Consider the following 9,639-nt stretch of genomic DNA (forward strand, 5'->3'; position numbering starts at 1 on the left):
CCTGTTTATGACTGTGTGTGTCTGTGTGTGTGTGTGTCCAGTGGCAAGGATATGTATGATCTACTCAATAACTACACCTGTTCTCAGCTGAATGCTGTCTTTGTGTGTGTCTGTGTAACGAAGGGAACTTCATTGCTGGTGACAGACATTGGGTTTTGCATTAATTGCACTTTTAATGAACAACTTAACACATGTTATGCATGTTTCTTAACTTTGTTTACAGCCTGTGTGAGTGTTTGTGGTGTACTAACATGCGTGAGGGGTGTATCTGACATACATTACATACGTTATACGTTTCATACATGAACACTTTGATGAGGTGTGCACACCTGTGGGCATGTTTGCGCCCATGCATGGCATGTTATATGTGTGCTGCGTGAGGAGACCAGTTCTGTTGACATGTTAACACCAAGAGACACAAGGACCACAGGCTTCATTTGGCTCTCATTCTGTGTGTTTGAGTATATGTTAAAGTGTGCATATGTGTGTGTATGCTTGTGTGTGTGTGTGTGTGTGTGTGTGTGTGTAGGAGTGTTAAAAACCCACAGCCCCTTACATTAAATATTATTCTAATGATTTCATGCTTTGGCCACACACACACATACACACTTATGCGATCTGTCACTGCAAGCGCAGTCTTTTTCTCTGTGTAATTGCATGTGTCAGAAAGTGTAAGGTTTATGTTCTGTCTGGTAATATAGAATGTGAGAGAGATAAGGGAGAAGAAGAAAGAAAATGAGAGGGAAGGAGAGAGAGAGAGAGAGAGAGAGAGAGGAGAGAGAGAGAGAGAGAGGGAGAGGGAGAGGGAGAGAGAGAGAGAACAAGAGAGAAAGAATCTGGGAAAAGAAAGAGGGGAAGATCAACAGGAAGGTGAGGCACAGGAGCAGGCATAACACGAAGACAGCAGCGCTGGATAAATCAGCCCTCTGACACCCAGACCCCTCGCCCAGGCAACACTCCGACACTGTCTTCCGCAAAAACACCATTCATTTAAGGCTGGGACAAAGACCAGAGCAGGGAAGAGGGAGAGAGGGAGAGAGGGAGAGAGGGAGAGAGGGAGAGAGGGAGAGAAAGATGGAGGAAAGGACCAAGATAGAAAATGGGACAGAGAGGAAGAGAGAGGGAGAGAAAGAGAGTCAAAGAGAGAGACATGAAGAGAGGCGAGAGGGGAGAGTGAGAGAGGGGAAAGAACATAATATTTTTTGTTAGTGAGAATGGAAAGAAGGAGATATGTGGAAACATGGGGAAAAGAACCAGACAACCATACAGGGATGGCTGACAGAGAGATGGAGGGACATGAGGCTAGGACGGATAGAGGGATGTTGGGATAGAGGGATAAGGCATACTGCGCATAAACTGAACATTTTATACAGCAACTATACACAGTTGCTATATGAAAACAACATGACAGAGCCAAAGAGGAGAGAGACAGAGACAGAGGCAGAGAGGGAAAGAGGGAGGGAGAGAGGGAGAGAGGGAGAGAGGGAGAGAGGGAGAGGGAGAGGGAGAGGGTGAGGGTGAGGTAGAGGGTGAGGGAGGGAGGGAGGGAGGGAGGGAGGGAGGAGGGAGGGAGGGAGGGAGGGAGGGAGGGAGGGAGGGAGGGAGGGAGGGAGGAGGGAGGGAGGGAGGGAGGGAGGGAGGGAGGGAGGGAGGGAGGGGGGAGAGGGGAGAGGGAGAGAGGGAGAGAGGGAGGAGAGGGAGAGAGGGAGAGAGGAGAGAGGGAGAGGGAGAAGGAGAGGGAGAGGAGAGGGAGGAGGGAGAGAGAGAGAGCCAGACAGACAGACAGACAGACCCAGAGGTTGAGAGGTCCACGGCAAAACGCCCCACACTGATTACCGTGGCGACGGCACGGTCCATACTCGCGTCTGCGTGCACCAGGGTCACGCTACTGGCTGCGACAGGTCACTCCACGTCTAATAACCCTCACCCCTCCTCACCCCTTCTCACTTCCTCCCTCAAACCACACTTCATTATTTCTTTATTCATTTGAAGAGCCCTAACCTTTCCTCACACTGTTTCTCCATCAGCTTCCACACCTCCTCCGCCTCCCTCCCCCCGGTTTGCTCCCTCCTCCGTCCTTCCCCTGTTCTCCCCCACCCCCTTGTCTTCCCCTCCCTCCCCACCCTCCCCCGTTATCCCCTGGATGAGTTGATTATTCCAGTTTATGGGGGGGGGGTTGGATGGCAAGGGGAGGCTGGAATGGGATGGGGGGGGAGGTAATCACAGGGATGACAGCCTCCAAGATGGATGAGGATGTGGATACCCTCGAGGGGCGGAGCCATGGGGTGGATGACACGGTAAAGAGTTCTAATGAAGTCTGGGTCCTTTGACTGGCTGCACACACAGAGACACTGGGATGTTCAGTATTTAGATGGAGGACGGAGTGTCCTCTGTCTACCTCGACGCCCCCCCTTTTTCATAAAGTCACAAGGGACTGTTTTGATTGAGAGAGTGTGTGTTAGTGTGTGTGTTAATCCAGTTTACGAGCGGCCAGTATGGGAGAGGCTGTCCAGTGAGAAGGTTGCCTCGGGTGCATAGCTGAGGGTAGGGCTGAGAGGGTTAATAGTTACCTAACCCAGTCCCACGCTTTCAACACAGTATGTTCTCAGGGTTGACTGTAACACAAACATACACATACACTTTCACACACAAGCATCCACACACACACACACACACCTGTGACCTCCTTCTAATCCCTGTTCTGACACTGTGGTATGATTAGCAGTGATTATGGTGTCATTATGTGTCTGTAAGACCATAAACAGGTCTGTGCTATCTCAGTGAGAAGCTTCTTATCACTCAGGCTAGAACACAGATAGGAGAAACAGATATGGATGGGCTAGATATGTCTGTCATATCTTCTACTGGAGATTAAGGAGCCTTTTCATTTTCAAGCTATGCTCTGGTCAGCTCATTACTCTGTATTCTGTATTCTACAGAACTCTACTCTACTTTTTTCTATTTGACTTTAGGCCTACAGAACTCTACTCTACTTTTCTCCATTGACTTTAGGCCTACAGAACTCTACTCTACTTTTCTCCATTTGACTTTAGGCCTACAGAACTCTACTCTACCTTTCTCTATTTGACTTTAGGCCTACAGAACTCTAGTATACCCTGCACTACTTGCTCCACTGTTCTCTCCTCTTTGCTTTTGTCTTCTACTCTGGTATCTTCTCTCATCTGCTCATACTTTCCAAAGATCACACACTCTTCATCAATCAGCCTCCAAACACTGATCATTAGTCGGATCAGACACCTGAGCCCTGAGCCCTGACCCCTGACCCTGGAGGGTCATCAGGTCTCCTGCTCTGTATTTACCTCTGTATGTACTGGTTCAGTAATGAAACACATGTGAGTGGTGTTACCATAGGGGTGTTACACAGGCTTCTGGTAATTATACAATGCAAACCTTCAGTCATGGGCTGGTTCCCGCACTGTGGGCTGACTACGGATATTTCAGCAGGCTAACTAAGCTATAAGCTGACGGTCGTAAAAGCTACCAGGTTACAATCTAACTATCCAACAAGTTACCAGGCTTTAAAATACCTGGCCTCCAGACAAATCAGCTGCTACAAGTCCACAGCTTTCTGACTACACGGTTAACAAGCTAACTGGATAGCTTCTGTATTGTCTAATTGAGGAGTGAGGACATCATCCAACAAGAGGCCAAACAGACGCTACAGATAAAAGCTCAAATGCATGTTTCATGTGTAGATGTAAAAGCTTCAAAATAACCTGACAAGTGACTGAGTACAGTAACTATGTGTGTACTGGGAGAATGACCTGTGTGCATGTATGGTTGTTTAATCCTACATTAACCCTTATCTCTCTTACAAGTGTACACACACACACACTGAGTGATCACACACATTTCAGAAACTCCCTGTTGAATCATTCCTATCGACGAGTGCTTGGTTTCCCTTAGCAACACATTATCGACGAAGAGAACACATTGGCCCAGGATCTGCAGCAATCATGCTCATATACACTCTGTAGTTAAATGACTAATTCAATGACTAGTAAATGACCAGGCAAGTTAAAGGCAGGAGAATACACTAATACCATAGTCGGTGGTATACTGGATGGAAGTTATGCTTTAGTTGCATTAGGAGTTAAGATATGGATGTGATTCCAAGATTGTAATATTTTCAGCACTATCAAACTCGTAAACGTTATTGTACTGTAAAGGTTTACAACAGACACCTATTTTACAAGCATCCTTACACCACAAGTTGCAAAGTCCAGTGCCCAGCTCAAGCACTGCTCTCCTCTGTTTCCTTCTCCTCTCCTTCCCCTTCCTTCCCACTCCTGTGTACGATATAATGCAATAAATTAACCAACGAATGTCTATCGGTTAATCAATCTTGTTCCTCTCACCCCCCCCCCCCCCTCCCTAGGTCCATCATGTTCCTTGCTAACCTCCTGGTCCTCATGGTCCTGCTGCTACCTCAATCCTCTGGTCTCCAGAGAGGAGCCAGCGCCGGCCAAACCCACGGCGGGCTCCTCTCCTCGGGCACGCTTCCCTCCTTGTCCCTGGAGCCCAGTCCGGAGCCGGGTCTGGAGCCCAGTCCGGAGCCGGGTCTGGAGCCCACCGTGGCCCAGACCATCCAGAACCTCCTGCTGAGCCGCCTGGGTCTGCCCAGCCAGCCACGGGCCCTGTCTGGGGCCGCAGTGCCCCAGTACCTGCTGGACTTGTACCGGTTCCACTCGGAGGAGTACCATCTGCTGGACGACCCGGACTTCAGCTTCCCATCCCTGCACGTCCAACAGGCCAACACCGTACGCAGCTTCACACACACTGGTGAGAGATTCACACACACACAAGCACATACAGACAGTCTATACATATGATGGTGTAGATTTGTCTTGAGCATTGGTGGGGAAAGATATTGTCTATCATCCTACATCCGTGCTGTGCTGCATATTTTTTTTTTTATGGTCTTTTGACATTGGTGGGGACATGTTCCTGCTGTCCGCCCCTGAGCACATGAACCCACAGTCACCCCCTTTATTGTATATTTAATTCTATTCTAATCCCACTTAGAACTGCTAGTTTATGTACCCTTAGTATAGTTAGTCCACATATTTAAATTTTAGGTATATGTTTATTGTATGCACCTTCCTGCCAAAGCAAATTCCTTGTCTGTGCAAACTTTCATGGCGAATAAATCCCCCCTTTCCTTTCTGAACACACCCTCGGTGTAGAACTATTTCAATTTTGAGTTAGGCTGTGTGTTATATTTTCTTGGTCGCAGGGGTATATTACAGGCAGTAAGTAAAGATCAAATCCATTTGTAGCTGCTTGGAGTCTCTGCTCTCCTGGCAAACTATTCCCTTTGGAATCTGTCTTGTGTTTGATAAGAATTTCCAGGATGTTCGAAAGCGTGTGTGTGTGTGTGCGTGTGTGCGCGCATGCGTGAGTGTGGACAGGAGCTTATCTATCTGTTTATGGCACTCAATGTGTCTGACAGTGTAGTCTGAGGGTCATTTTTTCAGTGTCTCTTTTGACATGTTGAGATTACAAAGATTGGTACTTTTCTAGGCATTGTCTGTCTCACTCTCTCTTCTCTCCCTACTTTTCTCGTCCTCTCCTTCTCCTACTCCCATCCTTAATGGTTCTCTCCTCCTGTTGTAGATTCCAGTGGTCCTTCCCTGGCCCAGGAAGAGAAGAGGTCTTCACCAGACGACCTCCACAGGGTCCACATTTCCTTCAACGTCTCGTCCATTCCCCAAGATGAGAGGCTGCTCTCTGCCGAAGTCCGGCTGCTCCAAGGTGCCTCCTCCCTGGGCCCGGGGTCCCATCGCATCAGCCTGTACCTGGAAGACCATGGTAGCCCAGAGCCTACCCTGTTGGAGTCCAGATTATTGGGCTCTAGCTCCAGGCCCCGGGGCAACTGGGAGGCCTTCAGCCTCACAGCGCAGCTCCTCAAGGGGACCCTCGCTCGGACAGGCAGCCTGGGGTTCCTCCTGGAGGTTACCCCAGAGGGTAACACCACCCAGCTTCCTTCCTCCAGTCCTGGGGGCCCTGACCCCCACAGGGAGGGCCACCTGAGGCTCCGCAGGTCCCTGGGGCAGGATGAGTACAGCTGGGCACGAGAGAGACCCCTGTTGGTGACTTACAGCCATGATGGCCGGGGGGGGCCTCTGGCTGCTCATAGCAGGAGGACCCCTCACAGGGGAGGCACGGCAAGAGGGAGAAAGGGTGCCAGAGAGAGGTCCAGGAGTGGAAGCAAAGACCAGGAGTGGCGAGGCAGGGGGCGAGGAGACCGGGAGATGGATCAGGATAGGGAGTCCAACCCGGGCTGGGGTGGAGGCGAGGGCATCTGGGGTGAGCGAGGGCGTGTGAAGCGCAACGGCGGCCGCGCAGCAAAGCTGAAACGCCTCTCCCGTGCCCGCTGCCGGCGCCACCCTCTCTACGTGGACTTCAAGGACGTGGGCTGGGACAAGTGGATAGTGGCGCCCAGCGGCTACGATGCCTACTTCTGCCTGGGCGAGTGTCGCTTCCCGCTGGCCGACCACATGAACTCGTCGAGTCACGCCATGGTGCAGACGCTGGTGAACTCGGTGAACGGGGCGGTGCCCAAGGCATGCTGCGTGCCCACCTCCCTCAGCCCAATCGCCCTGCTCTACCTGGACAGGCAGGACCACGTGGTGCTGAAGAACTACCAGGATATGGTGGTGGAGGGGTGTGGCTGCCGGTAGCCGGTGTGGGGAAGAGAAAGCGAGGTAGAGTGGGAGTGGGGGGTGGCTTGAGAAAGGAGATAGCAGAAAAGGGGATGTGGGTGAAGGGGTTTGGCTGTCGGTAGCATTGGAGAAGGGAGAGAGGCGAAGAGAAGGTGGAGGGAGAGACAAAATGGAGGGAAAGAGAGGAAAGAGAGGAGAGAGGGAGAACTGGAATGGAGACCCAAAGCTATATGGAGGTGGGAGAGACAATAGAGGAGGGATGGGTGGATGAAAAAGCTTGCATAGAGAGAATATTGGCCTAAACCGAAATTCACTATGATGAGATGGCTGTGGGTACCATCAATGACAGGAGCCAGGAAGAGAGGGACAGAGAAGAAACAGGAGCAGAAAAAGTGAGGAGGGAGTAAAAGAAAGAGAGAAAGAAGAAATTAGTAAATTGGATGAAGGGGGGACGGAAGGAAAGTAGACAACGACATCACTCCAAGCTACATTCTAAGAGCTCTGAATAGAAGAACAAGTAAACAGGAAAAGGAACGAGGATAAACAGGAAGTAAACAGGAAGAGGAGTGAGTGTACGCAGAGATAGCACTCATTCTGACGTAAACCCTGCCCGAACGTTCTGGCGCAACAGCCTAGCTTCATCCACACAGCATCCCTCAAGCCCTGTCTGAGATGTCACACATCATATCCTGCATCCAGGACCATTTCTGTGTCTCCATCTCTAACTTCATCTGCAGGAGCATTTCGTGGCAGAGGACGGGCTGTCAGAGACCAGAGGAACTGGTGAGAGACAGTTTATAGACTTGGTAAACAGGTTGGTTCAAGAGGACCAAAAAGGACAGTTTGGTCAGGTGTGTCTGACAGTGACTGTGTGGGGGATGGGCAAACAGGCCTGTCCTGTCCTCTGAATGGTCAGATCCCTAGGCCATCATGGATCTAGCCCAGAACTTTAAGTGTGTAGGATCAAATGACTGGTTTTGTGTCACTAGCATCCTTTCTTTGGCAACTGAACTACTAATGTCCTGATGGACATCGTTGTTGTTTGGACGATGGAGAGAGCTAACTAGGTCTTGCTGACACAGACCTGGACTGGAGACTTCTGAAGTCTCCAGAAGTGAGACAGACAGACAGATACACATACTCTGACAGACAGACATTCAAATAAATTGACAAACAGGTTGCGTAGTCCAAGCTCAATGTCATGAGTTATTTAAAACCACAAGAATAATACATCATTATGCTATTGTTTAATTGTACAACTACTATTATTATTTAAAGAGTGAATCTTTTTGTACATTTATTTTGCAGAGAAAAATTATTGTCAAGTAATCATTGTCATTAAACATAATTCCTCTAAATGGTAAAATCTAACTTAAAAGACACATAATGTATTTAAATAGCAACCACATATGGTGTATTTAATCTTGAAAATCCAATATTTAAGATGTGCACTCTACAAAACCCACATTTACCGTATATTACAAGCGGAACTTGCTGTAGCCTGTGTACAGTAGCTTTGGTACAGCAGGATGTTCTGGTGGCTTTACTCCTATACTTACGGTCATTGTGTTACAGTAACCTCACTGCTCAACATTCTAAAGCTGCTGTCGTATTATGCTCAACACATGCAAACCTCCAAGCCCTCAGTGGGATGTGTGTGTGTGTGTGTGTGTGTGTGTGTGTGCGTGCGTGCGTGCGTGTGTGTGTGTGTGTTGGAATGTAATGTACTGATCCTGAACTGTGTAACACCTAAGATGACCCCTTTAAAAGCCTGCATGTCCAAGACCCTCACCCCATCTCCCCTCTGATTAACACACCTGTCTGTTGCTAGCCAGTGCCTTCATGTCAGGATCTCTGCTTTTAGTCTACCCCGAGTGTTAAGTATCTAGTCATTTTGTGTTCCAAGTGTGTTGCATTTTCCCTCTAAATGGAAGCATTTAAACACCAGTCTGTAAAAATGTTTGACATTGTCTGAAGACGTGGTTGTATCTGGATTAAACAGAGACCAAGCACCTCACTGTTGTCTGACTTGTCTTTCAGATATAAATAACTTCCTGGTTGCTCTTAACTACAAATTCAAAACATTTCCTGGTTGTAGTGTGATTGGACCATCGTGGGTCATCTGCATCAGTGATGGGCACACACTTTGTGAGAGCAGTGGGCTTACTAGGAAAACTGCCTGGCAACGCTACCTCAGAGCATTGTTTATACATCATCATGGTTTTTACAGTTTATGGCTTGGGTGATATTGCAAGGGCAGAGGGAGGGACAAGTAGGTCTGTCTCATCCAGCCATTGGTTAGAATCCCTGGACTTCACGGTTAGCTCTTTACCTAGACCAATAGGCTGTCTCTATCCATGTCCAGGATGGAGGAAGGAAGTTGGAGCTTCCTCATTCCCTCGACTAATCTTGATTGGCTGTGAGATAGGGAGTAACCTCCATACTAAATTGCCCATATACACGCACTGATATTTACTGGTGTTTACGCACTGGTGTTTCAGATCTGCAAAGTTACATGAAGGATCAAATGTAATATGAATCACACACCTCAAATACTTTGAGTCAGGCTTATGTACCTTATATGATACAGACATGTTCAACACTGTTACTTTATGTTTGTAAAAGAGTGAAACTAAATTGAAACTAGACAAAAGAAGTACTTACAGCGAGGCACAAAACAGTCTCACAGGGACAATATACTCTCCTTCCTCCTCTCCCACCTCCTCCTCTACTCTTTTGCTCTTATTCATCCACCTCTCCATCCTCCTTGTCCCCAGCCTACTCCTTCCCCCATTAGACAGAGAGAGAGAGAGAGAGAGAGAGAGAGAGAGAGAGAGAGAGAGAGAGAGAGAGAGAGAGAGAGAGAGAGAGAGAGAGAGAGAGAGAGAGAGAGAGAGAGAGAGAGAGAGAGAGAGAGAGAGAGAGAGAGAGAGAGAGAGAGAGAGAGAGAGAG

General features: G+C 48.6%; 1 protein-coding gene across 1 annotated transcript; it reads left to right on the forward strand.

Moving 5' to 3' along the window:
- Window positions 1-4,405: 4,405 nt before the first annotated feature.
- bmp16 (bone morphogenetic protein 16) lies at window positions 4,406-8,698 on the forward strand. Its single transcript, XM_067246965.1, has 2 exons — window positions 4,406-4,803; window positions 5,638-8,698. The coding sequence occupies exons 1-2, from the start codon at window positions 4,407-4,409 to the stop codon at window positions 6,702-6,704; spliced, it is 1,464 nt and encodes a 487-aa protein (XP_067103066.1). The 5' UTR covers window position 4,406; the 3' UTR covers window positions 6,705-8,698.
- The last annotated feature ends 941 nt before the right edge of the window (window positions 8,699-9,639 follow it).

The sequence above is a fragment of the Osmerus mordax genome, chromosome 11 (genome assembly GCF_038355195.1).
Source record: "Osmerus mordax isolate fOsmMor3 chromosome 11, fOsmMor3.pri, whole genome shotgun sequence".
In the NCBI taxonomy this organism is placed as follows: Eukaryota; Metazoa; Chordata; class Actinopteri; order Osmeriformes; family Osmeridae; genus Osmerus; species Osmerus mordax.